The 24,790-nt window shown below is 37.0% G+C and overlaps 2 protein-coding genes across 15 annotated transcripts in view; both read left to right on the forward strand.

Moving 5' to 3' along the window:
- The window catches only part of OSBPL8 (oxysterol binding protein like 8), a 156,420-nt gene extending 144,442 nt beyond the window's left edge, over positions 1-11,978 (forward strand). For all 14 annotated transcript variants that reach the window (XM_058741952.1, XM_058741951.1, XM_058741953.1 and 11 more), the window contains 5 exons: positions 252-437; positions 764-851; positions 3,631-3,736; positions 5,576-5,678; positions 7,709-11,978. In XM_058741952.1, coding sequence (XP_058597935.1) covers positions 252-437; positions 764-851; positions 3,631-3,736; positions 5,576-5,678; positions 7,709-7,841 — 616 coding nt within the window. In that variant the 3' untranslated portion in view covers positions 7,842-11,978. The remainder of the gene's footprint in view (positions 1-251; positions 438-763; positions 852-3,630; positions 3,737-5,575; positions 5,679-7,708) is intronic.
- A 1,267-nt stretch (positions 11,979-13,245) lies between these two features.
- On the forward strand, positions 13,246-17,586 carry BBS10 (Bardet-Biedl syndrome 10). Its single transcript, XM_058741966.1, has 2 exons — positions 13,246-14,309; positions 14,743-17,586. The coding sequence occupies exons 1-2, from the start codon at positions 14,125-14,127 to the stop codon at positions 16,721-16,723; spliced, it is 2,166 nt and encodes a 721-aa protein (XP_058597949.1). The 5' UTR covers positions 13,246-14,124; the 3' UTR covers positions 16,724-17,586.
- Positions 17,587-24,790: the final 7,204 nt, after the last annotated feature.

The raw sequence follows: 24,790 nt of genomic DNA on the forward strand, positions 1-24,790 counted from the left end.
ATTCATCACCATATGTTTAAGAACCCAGGTAAAAACTTTTCCTTGGCAAGAAGAAACTTAGTTTCCACTGTGTATTTCTACTCAAGACACCACTTTTTATATCTTGACTCATTTCTAAGCCTGTGAGCATAAGTTTTGTCAAAACCAAAAACCCACGTAGGCATCATTTTTCTCTCAAGGAGATTCAAGTCTATTCTATGTAGATTTGAATTTCTTTTGCTTTTTTAATGCTATTTTTGCACACGTATTAGACTCTGGCAGCGGGTAACTCGAGCCATAAATGCCAAAGACCAAACAGAAGCTACTCAAGAGAAGTACGTTTTAGAAGAAGCTCAAAGACAAGCTGCCAGAGATCGGAAAACAAAAAGTGAAGAGTGGGCATGCAAGTTATTTGAGCTTGATTCACTCACAGGAGAATGGCATTACAAGTTTGCAGAGTAAGTAATTAAAACATAAAAAACAGTATATGAGCATTGTTTTTTGCCTTTATTTCTAGAATTCTTACTGTTGGGGTATTTTTTTTATTAAGCCCTATCTATAAATTAGTATGAGATTTTAAATTTGATGTTTCATTCATTGTAAATTTGATGCCATGATAGTGGTCTATAAAATAAGCTGAGGATCAGAAGATTAGATATGACAATTCTTAATCTTACAGCTAGGTTCATAATTACTAATGAAAATCTAATTATAGACAACATTTTTGGAAAAGTATTTGAGTGTTTAGTTATTAGATAAATGGTTTTTTTTTTCATTTATGCAGTACTAGACCGTGGGACCCACTTAATGATATGATACAGTTTGAAAAAGATGGTGTTATCCAGACCAAAGTGAAACATCGCACTCCAATGGTATGTAATAAAAAAGTAACAAGATCTGCTAGGCATATGAACTTTTCAAACCCATAGTATCTTTGGCAGCCAATGTTCAAAATTTGACTTCAAAATTTAAAATGTTGAGTCAGCAAAATGGCAGAATAGGCAGCTCCAAGCTCTTTTCCCTTCAAAGAAACAAAAAAGCAAACATGAGCTGTCAGAACCAAATTTGCCAAAACTATGGAAAATAGGTTTGCAGCAACAGAGTGAATAATGAATCAAGAGAGAAGTGACTTCAGAGCAGTTATTTTTACTTGCCCTTGCCCCAGCTCTTCACTGATGCACTGGTTGTCTTGAAGGGCCCCCACATTCTCAATGAGAGCCCTGGTTCCAGAGGGAACAGAGTAGATCTTATTCACAAATTGTGTACGTCTATTTTAACCTGTCTAGGGGCTACTTTAAGGATGCTGACAGGGCAGGCATTTCTGTTTTTGCTGATATCTCAGAGCCTAAGCAGAAAGGCTGCAGGCATTTCTTGGAAGTGCTATGAACCATACTGACATCCTGCACACACTTGGGGCAAAAGACTATCATTGAAACAATACAATAGACTGTGTAAGGCCTAGGAACAAAAGCTGGGGAGAGATTGTTTGGAAAACTGGGGCATCAGGGATTTTAGAAAACCAAATGTCCAAGGTAAGGTGCTTATGCTCAGAAAAGAACAGTGAAAGAACACTGAGCTAACACCTAAGCTCACTGCAAGCCTGGCTTAGTGCCCCTACACTGAACAGTCTGCTAAGAGTGGGAGAGTATTTTTTTTTCGTTTTTGTCTTTTGTTTTGGTTTATTTGGCTACTGGTGTTCAAGGAAGTTTCTGTCAAAATGCTAACCGAACATAAGCTAAGGAACAGAAATTTCAGTAACCATGAACAACATTACAGTCTTTGCAGAAATAGTTTAGGAACTTCTGTGAACAAATGGAGTACTATAGCTTTCATCAATCCAGGAAACAGAAAAACCCTGGGGAAGGTGGAGAATCTGATTTCCAGAGTTACCACATTATCACACTCAGATGTCCAGGGTTTTCCATGAAGAATTACAAGGCATAGAAAGTAGCATGAAAGCATGACCCATTAAAAGGAACAAAATAAATTGACAGAAACCATCCCTGATGAAATCTAGACACGAGACTTAGCAGACAAGGACTTCAAAAACAGTTGTCTTAAATGTGCCCAAAGAGTTAAATGAAACAGGAACAAAGAACAAAAGAAAATCAAGAAAAAAATACGTAAACAAAATTAGGATATCAACAAAGAGAAAATATATAAAGGAACCAAACAACTTCTGAGGTTCAAAAATACAATAACTGAAGTGAAAAAGAGGTTACTATTGACTATAGGGAAGAGGGAATGGGAAGTCGTTGCTTAATTGTTAACAGTCTTTCTTTGGGATGATGAAAATGTTTTGGAAGTAGCTGTGATATTTGCACAATATTGTGAATCTACTTAATACTACTGAATTGCACACTTAAAAATGGCTAAGATGACAAAAATGGCTAAGATGACAAAACACACACATGTTATTACAATTTAGAAATTTTAAAACATTTTAAAATTTTGTTTCTTCCTTCAACAACACTAACATGGTAGAGACAGACAGGGCTTCTGTATTTCCTCCTAAAAGTAGAGTTTACTGATGACAGTAAATCTTTGCATACAGAGACATAGCTTATTGACTCCCTTTGTCATTTTAAATACTTCTCACCAGTCTTCATCAATCTCCAATTTGAACCTACTCTAAGGTGGATTTGGATTCTAATGTAACAGTGTTCGGTCTCTATGACTTGAAGTAAGAGGGCATAGTATAGGCTGAATCCAGAACTTACCTGCTCATTGTTTATTTTCTATAATAAAATTATAGAAATTTTATTTTAATTTCAATCTTTTGAATAAAATTTTGTAAAAGAATAGGTAATAGAGGATAATTCCTATTTAGAATAGTAAACAGGTCTGAATAGAGTTACAGACTTACGATGACTGGTTCCCTCTTTCTAAGCATGTAAATTACCTTACCCTTCTAATTCTAGTTTCTCCTCTTGAATTTGAATTTTTATATTTAGGATTGACCTTCAGAATTGCAAGCCTATTAATAGGGTAGACTCTAAAGTATATTATTTTAAGAAAAATTTAGTCCTAGTTGAACATTTAATATACTTCTGAATCTTGTGCATGCATTCAAATGCTTTCTGTAGGTTTAGATCATGCTCTGCCAAATAATATTTTTATTTATTATAAGATGCTTTCTGCAATATCCAGATATTATTAAAAGTAAATAAATAATTTTATTGGAAACCCAACATCATCCAATGGGAATGTTTCTAATGTTGGGAATAAGATAAGTATGACTGAAAAAGGTACTGACTGGTGCACTTAGAAGCTTGGGCAGGGGAGGGTGGCGTGTGTATTCACATTTGTACATAAAATTGTCTTTTGAAGGATATACAAACTAATAGCAGTATCTATTTTGTGATGGAGATACTGCATTGCTAGTAGAGGTCAGGAGTGAAGGGAAACTCTTCATTGTATATTTTTTAATATTTTTCTTGTTTGTGCTGAATTAATGTTTCCTATTAAGATCAAATGGTTGTATAAGTGTTACCACCTCTTGCTAGGTTTTAATTAGACTATTTAATCTTTCTTTTTATTTCAGTATACTTAAAGTGCCCATGAACTGATAGTTTTGACAGTTTTACAACATTGGTATTTAATTACAAAACTCATTGCAAATTCACATTATAGTTTGGGCTTTTTCTTCAGGTTAGTGTCCCAAAAATGAAACATAAGCCAACCAGGCAACAGAAGAAAGTGGCAAAAGGCTATTCTTCCCCAGAACCTGATATCCAAGACTCATCTGGAAGTGAAGGTAAAAATGTTTACTGCAGACTATTCACTATAAGCGTCTAAACTTTTAAAAGGATATTACTGTATTATGTTTAATGTATAAAAAGCATTTTTCATATTAACTCAAGATAATTTGGGAGTTTTGGTGGGGACAGAGATGGTGTGCCTAAAAAGCAGTTTTAGATTATAGATAAATTGCAAGACCAGGCCACAAGGGAAAGGTGAGGGAAAACATGCAAATCAAGAACCACATTGTAGTACTCGTTCTTTTTACATCTTGTTAGCTCCTGAAAAGTTGTTGATGGTTTCCTAGATTCAATGCAGGGACCAGTTTTTGAGCTTTGAACTCAGTTCCATGCTTCAAAAAAAAATTTCACTTTTAGATTAAATTATTGTAGTGTTTATAAGTCACAGACAAGTAAAAATATAACTATATCAAAATTATGAACTAGATTAACTAGTATGCCATTCTTGTACAAGCCAGATAATGTGTAAAATGTCTTGAATTACACTGACATATAATCAAGAAAGGATTAAAGTAATGAATGTCTGAGAAAATACAGTTTTTTAAAGTCATAGTTCTCTACTAAGCTCACTCTAAGCTGGGAGCTTATTTTTACAGAGATGACACTAGAAGTGAATAAATGATAAATGCCGGGAAATGAGTAGATAACAAATAATAGTTTAAAGCAGAGGGAGCTGAATTCACTTTGAGGGCAGTTTTTAAAAGAACCCTGATGAATTATTAGGATTTCTAATGGATTACAGCAGTCTAAGCTTGAGAGATGTGGGTGGGATCAAGATACTGCAGTCAAAAAGGAATAAAAGTTTAAAAGTAGGAGTCATATGGAACCAATGTGCTAGACGGGGAATATTAGTTACGCTGTTTTGTTCCCATTTTATAGAAAAGGAAATTGAGATACAGGTTAACCTGCACAAGGTCACATATCCCATAAGACAGTATATATACATGTAATATATGAAGATATTTTGGCTCCTTAATTCACTCTCTTATCCACTGCACTATTTACCTGTAATTTATAAGTACTTAACATGTGCCAAGCTAGATGTTTAACATACCATACCACAACCATATGGAGTTTGAGTAGTATTATTATCCCTATTTTACAAATGAGAACCAAAATGAACAAAAATGGAAAGGAAGGAATGATATGAGAGGTTTGAAGATAAAAAAAAAAAAAAAAAAAAAAAAAAAGTTTACTGGTTGATGGTAAAAATTTGTAGAAGATGTAGCAAAATCAACTGAAAAGGCTTAAAATTGGGGTGACCAGGGAAATAAAGATAACAATTAATAAAACACCGAAAAGGGAGCTTAAGAAGCTGACTTCTTCAGAAGTAAGCAAATGGACAAGAGACACAAGAGAGTAATACCTTCCCCCAAATTAATATATGTGTTTTTAATGAACTGTTTGTTGTCTATTTCATTTAGTTAAAAAAAATGAAACTGATCCCACAAAAAAATTCAACTAATGATTGAAACTTTAAAAATGCAGAGTATTGGGGTGCCTGGGTGGCTCAGTCAGTTAAGCGTCTGACTTCAGCTCGGGTCATAATCTCATGGCTCGTGGGTTTGAGCCCTGCATCAGGCTCTGTGCTGACAGCTCAGAGCCTGGAGCCTGCTTCGGATTCTGTCTCTCTCTCCACCCCTCTCCCCCACCCCTTCAAAACTAAACATTTTTTAAAAATGCAGAGAATTACTATTATTATGTTACATTTTAAGCCATAAAAATAATGCCTAGGAAAAATTTTATTATATAAGGCTCATTAAGCTGAAATGTAAATTGTTTATAATTAAATGTGTTTGCTATTTTCATCAACTTTATTCCAAATGTCTTTTTAGCTCAATCAGTAAAACCAAATACGAGAAGAAAGAAAGGGATAGAACTCGGAGACATTCAAAATTCCATCGAATCTATAAAACAAACGCAGGAAGAAATTAAAAGGTAATATATATGGACAGTGGCTATTTAAGTCTAGAGAGGTAGTTAAGAATCTGTTATGTAGGAAATCATATGCAAACTTTACATTTTTATAACATTGTTGAGCTATTAAGATAGATTGGCTTCTGTCGCCTGACGACTGCAACTTGTGAAATTCCATCACCATTCAAATACTGGGGGAGAGTGGTGATTTCTCCTCTGTGATTATACAAGTGGAATCTCTTTATCTTATTGCTGTAGCATACCTAGAAATGTAGGTGTGTTGGATGTGGTAGAGGGGTGGTTTCTGAGAAAGTTGGCTAGCAAAGGTTTCTGCAGTCCCTTTGTACCTGGCTAATATTTAATAGGAGTGCATCATGTGTTGACATATTGAAATGCTTCCATAGCAAGGGGTAAATAGCCACCACCCTGAGACCTTTGAGGGCTCTTTTTGTAGTCCCAGACCCTTCTTCACACATTCCTCCCCAGATCCAGCAACAAAAAATCATTAACACTTAAGAAGGTTCCTTGAAGGGGGCACCTGAGTGGCTCAGTAAGTTAAGCAGGCTCAGGTCATGATCTCACAGTTCATGAGATCGAGCCCTACATTGGGCTCTGTACTGACATCCCAGAGCCTGCTTGGGACTCCCTGTCTCCCTCTCTCTCTGCCCCTCACAGCTCATTCATATTCTCTCTCTCTCAAAAATAAATAAATAAACATTAAAAAAAAAAAAAAAAAGAAAAGAAAATTTTTTGGAGGAGAACTCCTGATTTTTCTGCCCCATTGCTAAGGCTAGTAGGAGTGTAGATTGGTTTCCTCCCATTACTATATTAGAGGATTTAAAAAAAAAAAAGATTTTCTCAGTTCTTAGTGATCTTGCAGCTTACATTTAGTTGTTTTTTTCATTTATAGCCTTATCTCCTGCCATTCCCCTGTGCCTGTCCCATGCTCCAATTCTGTGAAACTCCTTACAGCTCCAGAATATACTGTACTGTCTCATCTTTGGAGCTTTGCCCACACTGAATCCACTTTTTAGATTGTTCTTCCTCCCACCCTGCCCATCAAGAAAATCCCTGTTTATCCTTCAGAATATAATTCAAATGTCACCCTTTTTGTAACATTTCTAATTATCCACATTGCCCTGTAGAGTTATTAATCCCTGCACTGTCCTTGTACAGTTCCCTATGCATGCTACTTTTGAGCGTTTATTGGATTACAGAGTTGTTATTGTGTGTGTCCGTTTACCACACGACCACCACCCCCTCCCGCAACTGGACAATGAGCTCCTTTAGAGGAGGGAACATGTCTTCTGCATCTTGATATCATCAGCCCTTAATATAAAATGCTCATTTCCTAGTTTAATTGTCTTTATAAATTAATGAGCCTACTTGTTCATTTGCCTCCTTTCTTTCTCTATACTGGTATACCAGTGTAGAAGTCGGGGGGGGGGGGGGGGGGAATGAAATCAGCTTTTTTTTTTTTTTTTTAGCCAAAAGCATTTAGGATGGCATGAGGATAATGTAAGCTTATTTCTTGAGTAAATTAACATTTTATTTTCGTTAGTATATGAAATGCCTATATAGCATTTTTCAAATTAGGAATGTCATGAAATCTATTGTATTATGTTTTCTTAGAGAATTTAGAATTTTTCTCCAAATCTACTTCTATCTTCCCCAAAGTAAAGATAAAAGAACTTTACTAGACCAACTAAGAAGCACAATTTTTGTTTTAAAACCACTGTGATAACAGAGAAAAGTGGTATGTTTTTATATCATCTAACTTTAATAATTCTGTTTGATGCACATCATCGAGTAATATATTTGGTACAATGTGGAATGTAGATTTAGACAAGACCTAATAACGGCTTCACGTAACATAATCAGCTTCCTGTTGATGTTGTAGTAGTAATTGATTAAACAAGTTACCTTAGATAATGTAATTAAGTGTTCTCTTAACTAAGACTTTACTAATTAAGTCTCACGTATCAAATTGTGAGTTACATGCTAACATTTTGACAAATAATTTTAAAATTTATTGTTTCTTATTTTTGTAGAAATATTATGGCTCTTCGAAATCATTTAGTTTCAAGCACACCTGCCACAGATTATTTTCTGCAACAAAAAGACTACTTCATCATTTTCCTCCTGATTTTGCTTCAAGTCATAATAAACTTCATGTTTAAGTAGAAGTTCCTTACAGTTGAATCAATGAACTGGAATGATCAAATTTGGCCTGGGACCAATGTTCAAGTTGGTTTGGTCTTTGTTAAAATGTCACAATATTTCTAAAACAAAAATCTTAGAGATAAATGTAGAGGTGTTGACCTTTCATACCTTTTTTCCTTAACCTGAAATAAGAACTCTTGGTCATTAAAGTGAGCTATGTGTTAAGTGCCAGAACATTTCTAGCTTTTGTGACAGTGTGTTTACATGTGAGTATAATAAGTACACATGTATACACAATTGTGTCTTATGTATACCTGACAGTAGTCTTTGTATTCTATAGTGTGTTCTGAGATATAACATTAACATTCATAACAAAAATGCTATCAATCTTATATACATAGCAATCTATTTTCTTCATACAACAGGCACAAGACTTTTATCAATAAGGAATTACAGAATGGGAAATGATGGCATAATAGACATATTATAAATAGTTCAAAACACTGTCCTGTTAGAAATATCATTTCCAAAGCACCCAGCTCAATTGTGTTCTTAGAAACAGCAAGAAAAACGTGTAGTCGAAATTGGTGTACTGAGAGAGACAAGGTGGCAGATTGCTTTTTTAAAGGTTTACACACAGTTTTTTTAACCCCTAGAATTTTAATATTTATAGAGACAGGTATAAATCTGTGTGTGTGTTTATCGACATAAAAAACCGATATGCAGCTATTTGGATCTATTGATTATATCTTTCTTATACCTATGTAATACCACCTTAAGCACTTGCTTAAAAAAATTGTGGTCAAAATTGCTGTCCTTTTTTCTTACTTTTGTTTCTTGTAACCCTGTTGGTCCAGTAGCATAGGCCAAATTCTAGAGTTGTTTATAGGGCATATGATAATTTATGTTTTTCAGTATGAAAAACTTATTTTCGCTTTCGTTTAGAACTTAGTGTATTCAGTGAGTAAATAGAATAGAAAAAATTATAACCAATATTTTATTCAAAAGCCAAATAAGAGACAGGCAGTAAGAAAAACTTTGTGTCATAGCATTTATGTGTACATTAAAATTTATTTCTTTAAAATGTGCAATAAGTTGAGCATCTAAGAAGAGCATCAAGTTCTGAGGTTCAATTTTTTATTCCTCTGTTCTCAGTAACTTCATTCTGTGACAAACCACACTTCAAGATTTTTTTGTTCAGACTCAGGCACACTTTTTCCTAATTTTTTTTCAGGTTAATATTTTAATGTTTGTCATAAATATTTATAGCCCTCAGAAGCAATTTTTGCAAGTGTAGCTAAGTTTAGGAACATGTTGTCCTAAGATATGTCTTAGAATCCTGAAAGTATACCTTTCAGAATGGTTATTAATGAAAAGTCAGAATAATTATTCTGGCTACATTTGCCTTTGACTAAGAAGAGACTGTGAGACACTAGCAAAATTACAATCAACTGTTTATGCCAAGATATATAAAGTCAAGGAATGATTACTAAATTACAAAAATTGAAAGTGATAAAGAGCCTGCTTTTTTTCTCCCTTACCAATTTAGCTATCTTACTAGTCTTCGGTTTTAAGAAGAGCCATATAGTTTGGGCAAAATAATGCTGTATTCCATATGTACATGTGAAAGCACTTTTTTTAATTGACTGAAATATAAGTAAGATGTACCTATACCTGGTATAAGTATAGATATGTCTACACTAGAACAGGTGAGATTTGTTTGTATTTCATACTTGTGTCGTTTCTGTCCTCACTCTCTGTTACCAATGTCATGCTCAACTGCCTATTGATTGATATATGGTATTTTGTAAATATTGTACAATTTGATCCTTTTTATGGTTTCAATTAGTATTTATATATAAGTTTATTGGCTGATCACAAAAATAATTTCATCATTAAACCCTGAAAACTTAAAATTTTTTGCTGATAACCCCCTTTTGGGGTTTTAGTCCTATCCACTTGTGTGTTCTTTTCATTTGGTCTAAATAGTGTTTTATTTGTATAGGTATCTTCTAAGACTGGGAAGGTAGTTATGTTCTTTATGTTTTTCTTTTTAGAGCAGATGTTTTGGGTTCTTATTACTCAAGGAGTCAAAAACTTTCATGAAAAAGAGCAGGGTTAACTCATGACTGTTTCTTATACACTGAAAGCATACATCTAATCTAATAGTCTTCTTATGCTTTTAGTTGTATGAGTTCCTTTCTGTGAACTGAACACAAAACTCAGGAATTGGTGGCTTAGTTTTTAGATCAGTGGTTATACTAGGCTTAGTATGTGAATCCTTTAAGACACGTAATTAACTTTGTATGTAGCCATATATGTAATTGACTTTGAATGTTCCCTACCTGAGATTAATACTCCTTCAAACATGGATTCATAAAAATTGTGATTTACAGTTCCCAGTTGTTTGAGAGCCTCATGATGGTTTCTAGGATTTAAGATCTTATGACCACTTTTTTTTTCATTTGATCAAAAATTTTATTTTTTCACATGAAAATTTACATGAGTAATAATTATCGACATGTGCATTTTAGTTATGAAATGTACTATGCCTTCAATTATCCACCATTTAGTGAGGTGTAGCTGGCCCAGGAACAGATAATAAATAGGGCATGTGAAATAAGTAAGTTTCAGCAATAGATATTTCACTTGTATTTCATGTCAGTACTTTTTTGCATCACTTATAAAGGTACAGTGTAATCTTTGTCACCATTCCATTGAAAAAGTTGGCCTTGTAAAATACAACACTCATTTAGTATTCACGCTTTTGTGCCTTTAAGAACTACTTTTTGTTATTTTTGTGTTACAGAACTACAATATGATTCTAAGTGTTTATAGGCTTAACTGCCATAAAGGGTCATTTCTCTGTGTCATTTTATTTCCTTTTATATAGCTATAGTATATTTAAACAGTAATGCTGTACTTTTATAAGGGTTTGTCTATTTAACTATTTCAAGTATATTCTTCACTCTCAGACATCATTGAAGTAGATTTGTCAGATTATTCTGAGTATTGTAAACAGTGCCTTTTTGATGGAATTCACACTGTTTTGGGTGTCAACTTGTGCCATACTACACATAAAATTCTGTGGAAGGCAGTTTTAACTTTTTGAAGAATATCTTAGTCAAATATTTAAGAAAACAAAATTCCATTTTTTCCGGTGTTTAGCATTTCTAACGAGCAATGAATATATTTTTGAGTTTTTTTTTTTTTTTGGTTGATATACGGTGATGATGGCAAAATTGATGAGCCATACCTGATGCTGTAGATTATTTTGAATTATGTTACATGTACAGAAATAAAATACTAATATTAGCATTTATACCAAATTTTCCAATTTGAACCAGTAAGGGGTAACACCACACAAATCACTGAGTTTACATTTCAGCTTCTATTTCATGTGACTACATGGATAAAGAAATTCTTTAAAATGTATAACCTGCCACTATTGTGTCATTTGACTTTATGTAATTTGACTTGATTTTGTTTACGTATAGTGTGTGAATTTAGTATATTTAAGTTACTTTTTGTTACTCTTTAACATACTATTTGTTTGGCTACAGTTTTTAATTGAAGATGGACTGTTAAAATCGTATAGGACCAGTGTCTCCTTAATATGATTAACATATTTAGAAGAGCCACAAGAAACCCATGACAAAATGAATGTGAACATACTTTCTAAAATGTTTAGAAAATTTTATCTTTTTGCATTTATCATGTAAAATTATTTAGTATTACAATATTGATGTTTATTTAAAGAAAAATGCCATGAAACATTTGAATTGATGAGCCACAGAATTACTTCAGTTGAAAATTTTTTCACTTTTTAGCATGCTAAATATACATTTAAGTTAAATATCCTGTTTAATAGCCATTTATAAATTCAGACACTACCACTGGTCAGTTTTGTATAATAGAATAAAAAGTGTGTTATCTGCAGTGTAAGTACAGCACACTGTCACATCCTTTCCCTAAGGTGCATAGTAGATGTACAGATAGTCATAGGCAACTGTTTTGTAATGTATTACATTTCTAATCTATTATTCCTAACCTATTATAAATGTTTGCAGAGACAAAAGAATTGAATTTTTCTAATCTGTAAAATTATGCTAACTTCTACAGGTAGGCATTCTGAATAAAATTCTTAAAAAGAGTAAACTGTGATCAAATGACTTTGAATATAACATATAGTGACTGAATTACTTCATCCTAATTTTTAAATTGAAAAAAAAAATCTTTTTTTGTAGGGGTAGTTGTGAAGGAGGGTGAAGGGCTGGGAAGGGACTTAATAGTTAGAATCCCTATTGTATGCTTTCCTTGGTGCTTTATATTCATTCTTCTTAACTACTCATAATAACCTTAAGCTAAGTGGAAGTTAGCCCGACTTTATAGATGAAGAGTCTGAGACTCAGAGAAGTTAAATGACTCCAAAAGCTATACAGTAAAAGTGATAGCAAGCATAAGTTTGAATCCATGTCTGACTTCAGTATCCACTCTCCTTCCACTGTACGCTTAAGTAGAACTCTGATGGTAGCACTTTTAAATGTTTAGATTAATCCACTGCTTCAATCAGTATACTATAGCTATATCCACTGCTGCTTTGTGATGGGTAGAACCAGAAAAAATGTTACCATTAAACAAGTATATATACAAAACCTATATAGAAGTTTTTTCTTCCCCCTCCCTCAAATCACTTACTAGTCCATACTGAGTCAACATCAGGTGAGTTCCAAATCATTCCTGCCTGGTTTTCCTCTCTTTTCCTCTGTCCTTCTCCCCTTCCATTTTTGCTCTCTCCTCAGAATCCACTTGCTTCTGGCTAATAGTTGGTTCTGTCTTACTAATTGGGGGGAATGGAAAGAAGGGCATTACAGATTTTCCCTAGCCTATGTATAGGAATGAGAGGAAAGGAGAACAGCCCCTCATTCTTCAACCTCAACGAAAAAGCTGCAAGATAAGTAATTTTGTTACTGATATTGACTGCACTGTAATAGGCGTCCTGTGTTGTGCTATCATCCTAATTGGCTCTTCTGCAATTTACAAAATATCCTTTTCTTGTAGAGAGAGTGGGTCAATACGCGACTGAATATCACAGTTATGGAGGGGGGGGGGGTGCTGTAAATAATCGTTGAGTGCCTAATATATGCCAGGCACCATACAAAAAAAAAGAAAAAAGAAAAGCTCTGCAAACATTCTCACTCTCTTGTGAGGTTTTCTTTTATATACTACTTTTTTTTTTTTTTAAACTGGAGATGGAAGAGGTTACTTACTGAATGTCGCAGATAAGTGTCATCGCAAACCCAGGTGTATGTTCTTTCTGCCTGTTTTCTTCTGCAGTTGTACCCACCAATCTTAGGCCACTGTGCTTTCTTTTTTTTTTTTTTTTTAAACATTTATTTATTTTTGAGAAAGAGCATGAACAGGGGAGGGTCAGAGACCGAGACACAGAATCTGAAACAGGCTCCAGGCTCTGAGCTGTCAGCACAGAGCCCTACACGGGGCTTGAACCCACGGACCATGAGATCATGACCTGAGCCGAAGTCGGACACTTAACCGACTGAGCCACCCAGGCGCCCCTGTGCTTTATGTGCTTTAAAGGCATACTAGTGATCACTAGTGTAGCTAAGTCTTCCCATCTATCCCTTCTGCTAAAGAAAAAGTAAGTTGTAGTGGCTGGGGGAGTTAAAGTGATATCCACGTCAAGGAAATCTGGCAAAGCCCCCTGCGGAAAGCATGAAGCCTGCAGCTCGTGACCGTGAAGGCCAGGCCTTTGCCCATCCGTCCTGCATCCCGAGCCGGCCTCTGTGATGGGAAGAAAAGCAACTGATGATACTGTGGACAGAATATTCACGAGTCCAACGCGGAGGTTTTGTCAGGGGTGGGGCACGAGCCCCGGTCCGCCCGCGGTGCCCATTCCCTCCTTCACATACGCTCCCCAGGCGTGCCGACTTCCCGAGAGGAAGGACGTTTCCTGGGAGACGGAGAGATTTGGTGGCAGCTGAAGCCGCTGCAGGGAATGAATTTACCCAGGGAACTGGGAAAGGGCCAGCAGTTTCCGCTCCAGGAACAGCTAGCTCCCGGGAAGTCTTGCCCTCTTTCCTAGCTTCGCGAGCTATTGGAACGCTAGTCCCAGGTGGCCGAACAGCAGGCTACTCCGCTAGTGGGTCATAGCGGGGAGTGAGCCGAGCTGGGCCAGCTGAAGGCCCCCTCCCCGCCCCTTCCGCTTCCGTCGGGCTCCTCCCTCCTTCTGGTGGTGCTAGGGCTTCGCCGCCGGCGGCTGGAAGCCACGCGGCTCTTACGCCCTATGGCCGCCGCGGGGTCCGCGAAGGTGGCGTTGCGGGTGGCGGAAGTGCTGGAGACCATCGTGAGCTGCTGCGTGGGCCCCGAGGGGCGGCAAGTTCTGTGTACGAAGCCCACCGGCGAGGTGCTGATCAGTCGGGATGGAGGCTGCCTTCTGGAGGCGCTACACTTAGAACATCCCATAGCCAGGTACCCGTGTTCCGCGTTCCACCTCGTTATAGTGTCCCTTAGCCAGGTACTATTGTCCCATTCTCCTGCCCAGAGCCGGGCACCGCAGGCTATCCTCTGACCCTTCCTTAGAATGTACTATTGGGAAGACTGACCGCGGGTGAGACTATTGTATGCTCAGGGTTCGAGCGGTGTGCAATGGAATGTTCTTGGGGACGTCAAATCTTACCAAACTTCCAAGAACATTGATTCCCCCTCCTCCCTGCTCCACCTAACCCCAGAATCTTGAAATAGAACAAAGTAACTTGAAAAAAAGGAAAAAGTAATACTAAAGACATCAAAAGGACAGTATAATTTTATGCCTTTACCTGTGAAGCCATGGTTTCGACTTGATTTATTTGTAAGAAGGCAGCCCGCTGAAATTCTGAGTTGCTTTATTTCTTTTTTTGTACAGGATGATGGTAGCCTGTGTTTCCAGTCATCTAAGAAAAACAGGAGATGGTGCTAAAACATTTATTATCTTTCTTTGTCACTTACTCAGAGGACTTCATGCAGTCACAGACAAAGAACAGGATTCTTTGATTTCCAAAAATATTCAAACCCATAGAAGGCATTGGAAAAATTGTTGTCAGTGGAAATTTATTTCTCAGGCTCTTCTGAAGTTTCAGACACAAGTATTAGATTATATTATGGGCCACTACTTAAGCAAACACTTTTTGTCTATCTTTTCTTCATCCACTAAAGAGAGAACATTGTGTAGAAGCTCTTTAGAGTTGCTCTTAGAAGCATACTTTTGTGGAAGAGTGGGAAGAAATAATCAAAACTTTATTTCACAATTGATGTGTGACTACTTTTTCAAGTGTATGGCTTGTGAAAGTGGATATGAAGAAGTATTTGAGTTAGTGGATGACTATTTTATAGAGTTGAACGTTGGTGTCACTGGCCTTCCTGTCTCAGATTCCAGGATCATAGCTGGGCTTGTGCTTCATAGAGACTTTTCTGTATACTGTCCAGCAGATGGTGACATAAGAATAGTGATAGTAACAGAGACTATTCAGCCCCCTTTTTCAACTTCTGGATCAGAGTTTATTTTAAATTCAGAAGCACAGTTTCAGACATCTCAGTTTTGGATTATGGAAAGGACAAAAGCAATCATGAAACATTTACAGAGTCAGAATGTAAAATTGCTGCTGTCTAGTGTGAAACAACCAGATTTAGTTATTTATTATGCAGGACTGAATGGCATATCTGTTGTGGAGTGTTTATCCTCTGAAGAAGTATCTCTTATCCAGAGGGTTGTTGGTCTTTCTCCCTTTGTATTGCCGCATACCTCTTCGCGGTATGAAATCTGTAACACTGCTTTGATGAATTTTTGTAAGCCCCTTATCCTTAGATCCAAAAGGTATGTTCATCTTGGCTTGATTGGCACATGTTCGTTTATACCACACTGTATAGTACTTTGTGCACCAGTGCAGGGTCTTGTGGAACAGCATAAAAGTGCTTTACATGGAGCATTTAAAATGCTTCGGCAGTTATTTAAAGACCTTGATCTAAATTACATGATACAAGCCAGTGATCAAAATTATGCATCAAGTCCTCTTACCTACAAGAATAGCAGAGAAAGTACGCCATTGCCAGAAATTGTTAATGGCTCAAGGCAAAGCCCATATCAGGGCACAGTTGTAAAGAACAAAGGTAAGCTGGCAACAACTCAAACATATTTAAAAGTATATTCAAATTTTGTAGTTCCAAGTATAGAATTAGAAACACATATTCCACGTTCAATACCAAAAGTGACACCAACAGATACATACCAGACAGATGAAACATTGAGATATTTATCTCTAGCCAAAACCAGGATAGTTGATGACAGTGAACCACTTATGGAGAGTAATTCTGCTAATTCAACAACAGAAAACACTAGAATAGAAATTTCTGATGAAAATTTGCAAGTCACAGAAATTGCTGGAAGGGGAAGCATGTTACCAGTGAGAGAGAAGTCATTGGAGATGTGTACATCCCACGGTTACTGCTTCTCATCTATACCAGCAGGTTGTGTTTTGCCAGTGGGTGGTAATTTTGAGTTTTTGTTACATTACTATCTTCTGAACTACGCCAAAAAATGTCACCAATCAGAAGAAACTATGGTTAGCGTGATAATAGCTAATGCTGTTTTAGGCATTCCCAAAATCCTGTATAAGTCTAAGAAGGGAAACTATAGCTTTCCACAAATATATGTAAGAACTCTCCATGCAATACAAACCCATCAACCCATGGTAAGCAGTCAGACAGGTTTGGAATCAGTAGCTAGTAAATACCAATTACTAACTTCCGTTCTTCAATGTTTAACAAAAATTTTAACCATTGATTTGGTAATCAATATTAAGAGACAACCTCAGGAAGTTTATGATCAAGATTCAGAAGAGGAAGTATAAAATTGGAAGTTTTTTTATTAACCAAAATTTTAACCCAACTCAAGCCATAAAGTAAAAAATGTGACCACTGATTCTCAAATCAATTTGGTCTAGTTAGGAAAACATCAAAACTTAAAAAAAAATCCTTAGAAGAACTACAGTAACAGGCTAGCAGACATTCAGACACAAATATTAGACAACATTCTGGAACTGTTCTGAGGATGAAGCCTTCCACATGAGGGAAGCCAAGATATGACTGTGTGTCTTTCTTCCCCTTAAATTTCCCTGTGTCTCAGCTCTGTGTTAGTCCGTGTATATGCGAGAGGGTGATCCTTTATAGTCCTTTTTACTTTTCTGTACATTTTTTCACTCTCTTCATCTGTCCTCCTTGCCTTTCTGTATTTATTTAGTTCATAGGATTATTTAATCTGAGATTTCGATAAGGTCTTCAAATGTCATCCTATTCTAATTGTTTATAATATTAAACATTATTTGCTTCATTTAAAATAATGTATTTTCTCTATTCCTAATTTCTAAAAAGCAATGAATAAAAAGTCTTGATTTCTTTTCTCAAGAAGCATATAAACTAAATTAGTTTTTACTTTTATATATCCCCTTATTTATTTCTGTTTATGTGGAAAAGCCTGGATATATTTTTTTCACTGTCCATACACCACTGAATATGCAACTAGAAATATGACTTTGTGCATTGCAAACTTACTTTCATTTCTGTAGTTAAAAGTTAATTTCAGAAAGCTTATGAAATTCATACTGTATTTTCTCCTGTTCTCTAAGAGCTTGTAAAAATAATTCACGTATTTGCTGGTTTTTCTTATATTTGGTGCATAGCCAGAGTTAATTTGTAATAAAGAATTTAAGAATTATTTATTTCTAATGTGAATTTCATATATTTATATTTTATTATAAAGGTTTATAAGTGCAAATGATGTGCATCTAGCCGTACATAAGGACAGTGTCCTCTACTTTTAATAGTTCTCTGTAACACCCAAAACACCACTATGTTTATACCAAGTATTCAGAAGTGCCTGTTGAATAAAACTATTACCTTTAATCCATTCTCCTAAGTACATGTTTCCAACTTATGAAGTCAACAAATTCTTTTTTTTTTTTTAATGTTTTTATTTATTTTTGAGAGACAGACAGAAACAGAGCACAAGTGGGGAAGGGGCAGAGAGAGAGGAAGACAGAATCTGAAGCAGGCTCCAGGCTCCGAGCTGTCAGCACAGAGCCAGATGCGAGGCTCGAACTCAGGAACCACGAGATCATGACCTGAGCTGAAGTTGGTCACTTAGCCCACTGAGCCACCCAGGCACCTCACAAAGTCAACAAATCCTTAATGAGTGCTTTTCATGTGCCAAATGCTGACTCCACTGTGGTAAACTGTAGTTCCTGCCTCCATACCCCTTTCCTGAAAAGGTAATGACACTATCTTGGATTGATATTGAATTTAGGAAACCTGATTTAAAAATTTTAATATCAGTTAAACTTGAAAAAGCGATGACTAAGAACATATTAAACTAACATCTTGCAGTATCTCATGATCTTTTAAATTAACTGTAATTTCATTTTTTTAAGGTTTATGCCATATAGCATTATTTCATTTCTGAGATGGAGGAAGTAAATTAATTCTGTTTCTTGTACTGAATTCATAGATGTATGAACCTACTGTAATATTGCTGTACAATTTTTTCCATTCACTTTTTAAATTGCCTGTTAGATCATTAGATAGTTTTACTTTATTTTATTGTTGCTATTTTAAATACACCATCATTGAAGGCATTCAAAGACTCTTCTAGCTGTGCCCAGACATATGTCCTTGCATGTGGTAGGCATTTTATAGCTATAAATAATCAGGAGTCCAGAAACCCCTTTGTAAGCTGGGCCTGGGTCTTTGTATGTTTGGCACCTGGTCTAATATCTGGCACACAATAGTAGCCAATAAATGTCTGTTGAAGAACTATTTGTTGACTCAGTCATTTGATCATCATAGAGGAGGTCATAATTATTTCTGTCAAAGTTTCATGGGAAAGAATCTGTTTTGGGGGAGAAAGAGCAGAAAATGTAGAACAGGTCTACACGAAGCAATCTTTTTTCTTTTAAATCTCTTCTAATCTCTTTTAAAAAATATCCCTCAAAAATGGTGATAGAGCTTTCATAGGTTATCTTTATCACTTACAGAATAACACCAGGGAGTTTACATCACTGGGTTAGACAGGAGAGCACTTTTACAAATGTAATTACATTGTATTTAAACCCTCTTCCACAAAGAATTTGAGACAGCCTGCCTGCAACAAGAGCAGACAAAATTACTGTAAAATCTGAATATAAATTAAAGAATCAAGACCAAAGAAAATATAAAAGATGAAGTCAAGCCCATGTTCCTGTTTTCTGTTGCTGCATAATGAATAACTTCAAAACTAACTTACTAGATTTGAACTACTATATTATTACCTCCCATGGTTGTGGGGGTTACCCAACCTTAGCTGGACAGCTTCCACTGTATTCTGTTGGTTCAGACAGTCACAAAGTTCAGCTGAGGTTCAAGGAGAGGGAACACAGGCCCCACCACTCAATGGCAAGAGTGTCAATGTCACATTATTAGAAGATCATGTGGGACGAGATATGTTGAGGCAGCTATCTTTGGAAAATACAATCTGCCACACCACGGAAGGGAGAAAAGGACAAATACGTGCTAACTTCTCAACTGGGATCTTTATTATTGTGTCCTGAAGTTACATGACCACTTCCCACAAATGCATTTCCCTGATAACTTTTGTGAACCTCCTGATTTTTTTGCACTGGGCCAGCACAAGCTATTTTTATCCCCTAAACAATAGGCATTAGATTGTTGAATAGCCCTAACTCTTTGAAGCTAGGGGAGCTATTTAATCACTTTATACTGGAAGTGGAGTGGCATGGTGTCCATGTGTCACGCTAGGGGAGGGAGGAGGAATGCAATTGCAGCCTGAACTTTCATCAGATACTACTTACCCCCTCTCAAAAGGAATAGAATAGGTCTTTCCCATCATCACAGCGCAGCAGAGAAAACAAAAACTACAGCTCAGGAGCCATCTATCTGTCTATCATGTTATAGTTATTCCTTGCAGCTTTGTAAGAAAGAGATTGGTGACAATCTAAACTCTAAGTGGATACACAAACTAAAAGGGGTAGGGGCAGTAATTTGGGGGGGAACATGCATAGGGAAGAGGTAGAAAGGTAATTTCTCAGTATGCCACTATGTGCTGGTTATTACAAATTTTGTTTTCCCAGCCAGCCTCTTCTCTGAAGCCTCGGCTCACTCACTGAACTGCCAACCTAGTCTCTACTTGGAGACTCACCCTTAACTTGTCCAAAACAGGGTTGCTATTTCCCATCCCCTAAACCTGGTTCTCTCCCTGCTGTCCTGTCTTAAGTTAATGGTATCCACCACCTGTCCACATGCTCAGGATAAAACCTGAAGAGACAACTTGACTCTAAACTTCACATCCCACAGCCAGTCTATCAGCAAATCCTCTGGTTCCACATATAAAATAGATTTCAGATCCTCACAATTGTTGGTGCGGCCCAGATCACCTCATCTCTGACCTGCAGCAGCCTCCTACAGCCTTTGTTTCTGTCTCATCTTGTACTTCTCTTGAGTTATTTCCCCCCAATTTTTTATTTAAAATTTTTTATTTATTTTTAAAAATTTGTTTAATGTTTATTTATTTTTGAGAGACAGAGAGAGACAGAGCACAAGTAGGGAAGGAGCAGAGAGAGAGGGAGACAGAATCCGAAGCAGGCTGCAGGACAGAGCCTGATGCAAGGCTCGAACTCATGAACCACGAGATCATGACCTGAGCCGAAGTTGGCACTTAACCGACTGAGCCACCCAGGCGCCCTGACTTAAAAATTTTTAAATCCACAAAAATGTTGAAAAAACCATACAATGAACACCTACATACCCTTCATCTAGATTTTCCAACTGCCATTTTACCCCTTTGTCCATGTGCACATGCACATACATGCAAACACACGTTTTACTAAACCATACTGAACATACTGAAAGTAAGTTGAGGACATTATACTTTATCCCTAAATACCTCACTGTGTATTTCCCATGAATAAGGACTTCCCCTACATGACTGCATGATTCTTTTTTTTTTTTTTTTTTTCTAGGAAGGAAGGGGCAGATGGAGAGGGAGAGAATCCCAAGCAGGCTCCACCATCAGCACACAGCCCAACGTGGGGCTTGATTCCATGACTGTGAGATCATGACCTGAGCTGAAATCAAGATTCAGATGCTTAACTGACTGAGCCACCCAGATGCTCCCAATGATTCTTTTAAAATGCAAGTCGTTATGTCATTCTCCAGCTTGAAGCTCTCCAAAGAGTTTTCTTTCATGCAGAATGAAATCCAAATGTATCATAATCTACAAGGCTCCACATGATCTGCCCACCGCTTATCCTTTAGATGACATCTCCTACCTCTCTCCCTCTAGCTTTCTTCCATCAGTTACGCTGACTATATCAACTAGGACAGGTTATGCCATACTGAGGCAAAAACTCCAAATCTCAGAGGCTTGGCACAATACAATTTGTTTCTTGCTCACATTTATGTCTATTAGGGGTCAGCTGGGAACTTTGCCCCCATTGTTTTCTTCCTCATTCTTAGATTCTGGTTGATGGAGCAGTCACTGTCTGAAGTATTTCCAATCATCATGCCAGAAAGAAAAAAGAGTTGTAGACAGCCTTGCATTCACCCTGTCTGTTAAATGGCACATGTCATTTCTGCTCATGATTCGCTGTCTAAAATAAGTCATATTGTCCTACCTATGCACAGAAGAACTAGCTAATGCAATCTTATCTTGTACCTAGAAGGAGAGAGAACCAGCACACTTGGCAAATAGCACTAATGAGTACCCAAACTGGCCTTTCTGTTCTTTGAACATACAAATTCATTCCAACCTCTGAGCTTTCTACTTGCTGTTGTGTTTACTTAGAACTCTCTTCCCCACTAACTTTATATGGCTCATTTTCTTATTTAATTCAAGAATCTCTGCCTTAAGGTTACCTGTTCAGATGTGCCTTTCTTGACCTTTGAATCTAAAATAATGCCATTTCCTTCCTCATCACTGCCCTCATTCACAGTCTTCCTACCTTCTTAAGCTTTTTTTCGGAGCACATGTTATTGGTATGTGTGTTTATTTTTTTGTATTGACTGCCTTCCCCACTAGAATGTAGACTTCATAAGGACTTTGACTTCTTTACTTCCATATTTCCAGCATTTAGGATAATGCCTGACCGGGTAGGCTCTTGATAAAGTTCAGTTAATGAATGAATAAGAGTGGACCATTTAAAAGACTAAGGCTTCCTCCTCCTGAACAATGATCAAATAGACCCAACCAACATTTGCCTCAATGACCATTTTTGTTTGTGTTCACAGCCACCTAAATTCTGATGGACGACTGTGTTTTCGTAAAACACTGAATCACCGCAAACCCCTGCTGGCCTGGAAGCCATTCTGTTCCCTCCAAGTGACTTAGCATGTCTCCGTTCCGAACAATCATTTATTCATTTTAAAGAGTAGACCACGGGGTGCCTAACGGTTCCATCGGTTAAGCGTCTGACTCTTGATTTCCGCTCAAGTCATGATCTCACCGTGTGTGAGATTGAGCCCCACATCGAGCTCTGTGCTAATGGCACAGAACCTGCTTCGGATTCTCTCTCCCTCTCTCCCTGCCCCTCCCCCACTCTCTTTCTCTGTCTCAAAATAAATAAACATAAAAAAAAATAAATGAGTAAAATAAAGAGTAGGTTTCAGTAGGAAATTTTATTTCCAAGTCAGTGTCAAAAGCCTCTCAGCAGCATGGATTGATGACATACTGTGTTATGGTTGAATCGCATTCCTGCTTGGGTTAACAGTATGGTAAAGTATGTGTAATTCTTTCAGTCTCTGTCATTCACTACTCCTTTAGATTTGGATTTAGCACCACGTAAGAGAGGGGCATTCTTATCCCCGCCATCACCAGTGCCAGATCTTATAAATAGATATCTGAGTGAAAACCTCCCTGATCATTGCAACAGAGGTCCTTACACCCAGATCAAACACACCTAATTGATGATTGAGGGGTTCTAATTATGATGAACTCCATTATCTGTGCCCCACTATAGGGAAATCCCTGCTGCAACAACAGAAATGTCCATTTTCTCTACAGAGGGAGTCCCATGGTATATTTAATATTAATATGTATTCCTAAAGTACATATGTACAAAACATGGAACTTGTATCTCAATTTACCCATCATTTTGTACTTAATTAACTCCCATACTGAATTCCTCTATATGTCTTAAAATTTACATTACCTTACAATATAATTAGCATAATAATTAGCATAGGTTTCTATTTTTTTTAATTTTTTAATGTTTATTTATTTTTGAGAGAGAGACAGAGTGAGAGTGGGGGAGGGGCAGAGAGAGAGGGAGACACAGACTCTGAAGCAGGTTCCAGGCTCTGAGCTGTCAACACAGAGCCCAACACAGGGCTTCAACACACTGACCATGAGATCATGACCTGAGCCAAACTCGGACACTTAACCGGCTGAGCTACCCAGGTGCCCTTAATGTGGGTTTCTCATAGAATTCCCCCATGTAGTAATTTCTACATTCCTACATGGACAAATGATAACGTGGGCATTAATTGAGAAGGGAGTTATATTAAATGCTCCTTGAGAAGACTTTGTTGGTTATTTAGAAAAAAGAAGTCCATTCATACATTTATACTATTTGCCATATTTTACTCTAACCCTTTTGAGAAGTAAGAAAAGATCTTTTATGTATGCATAAGAGGAAACAAAATTAACTACATAGAAAAAACAAAATAGGGACATTTTACAGATTGTGTTTATAGTCTACACTCTGAGGCACAGCATGGCGGAAAGAACATAGTCTTTAAAGTCAAACAGTCCAGTATTGCCATCCTGAATCAGTTACTGGTTGTATAGCTGGACAAGTTGCTAAATACCTCTTCTGTCTTAATTTCCTCATCTATGAAGTGTCAGTAATAGTACATATTATGTGGTGAAGATTAATAAGGATCTTGAAATCTTGAAATTAATAAAGATCCATGACAGGTGCCCAACACAAAGCCTGCCATGTTGTTAAATAGGAACTTAACAAATGTTAACTTTATTTCTTCCTTTGGTTGACTATAAAATACTAACTTTTCCCTTCTTCCTCCAATTTTTCAATTATACAAGCTAATCGCTGCCCTTCGTGTGGCAGCATGGAGAAAAGCAGAGACCTTTGGGACCCATGCCAGCATGGACTATGGATATCACAGACATAGCAGAAATTTGTTGTGGCGTATTGTATTTCCTCCCATATTTTCCTTGCCATATGCTCTTCTTTATTTTTTTTAATGTTTATTTATTTTTGAGAGATAAGAGTGTGTGGGGCGGGGAGGGAGAGGGACACAGAATCTGAAGCCATATGCTCTTCTTATGGTAAGACCTTGACACTCTTCCCATGGAGTGGTCCCCTCCCCTAAAAATTGGACGATTGCCCTGCCCAATAGACTATAATGAACTGACACTGTGTGACTTCTTAGATTATAAAAGGCCACCTCCTGGTTCTCTTGGAACCCAACCACCATGCTGTAAGGAAGCTCAAGCAGCTTGAGGAGAGGCCCAGATGGAGAAGAACTAAGGCCCTAATCCATAGCCCTGATGAAGTTTCCAGCCAATAGCCAAGCATCAACTTTCCAGTCATTTGAGTGAGGCTTTAAAGTGATCCTCCAGCACCCAGAATTCAGAGGTTTTCTTCATACAAGCTATGCCTATTCCCAGTTGAATTAGATAACATAGTATAGGAAGAAAACTTTCCAGTTATATTTTAAGGATTTGCTGTTAATTTATGAGTAAGTCAACAAGTATGTTATTTAAGTGGAATGCCTCGATAGAGCTGTACACATTGTCAAAACATTGACGTGCTTCTGAAGTGGTTTAGTAAATAGCTATGGTCTTGAGCCTTTCAAGTGCTGCCACCCTCCCTGCAATCCTCACAATCACGTCCTACCACCCTGGTCTC

This window comes from Neofelis nebulosa, chromosome 8 (assembly GCF_028018385.1).
Source record: "Neofelis nebulosa isolate mNeoNeb1 chromosome 8, mNeoNeb1.pri, whole genome shotgun sequence".
NCBI lineage: Eukaryota > Metazoa > Chordata > Mammalia > Carnivora > Felidae > Neofelis > Neofelis nebulosa.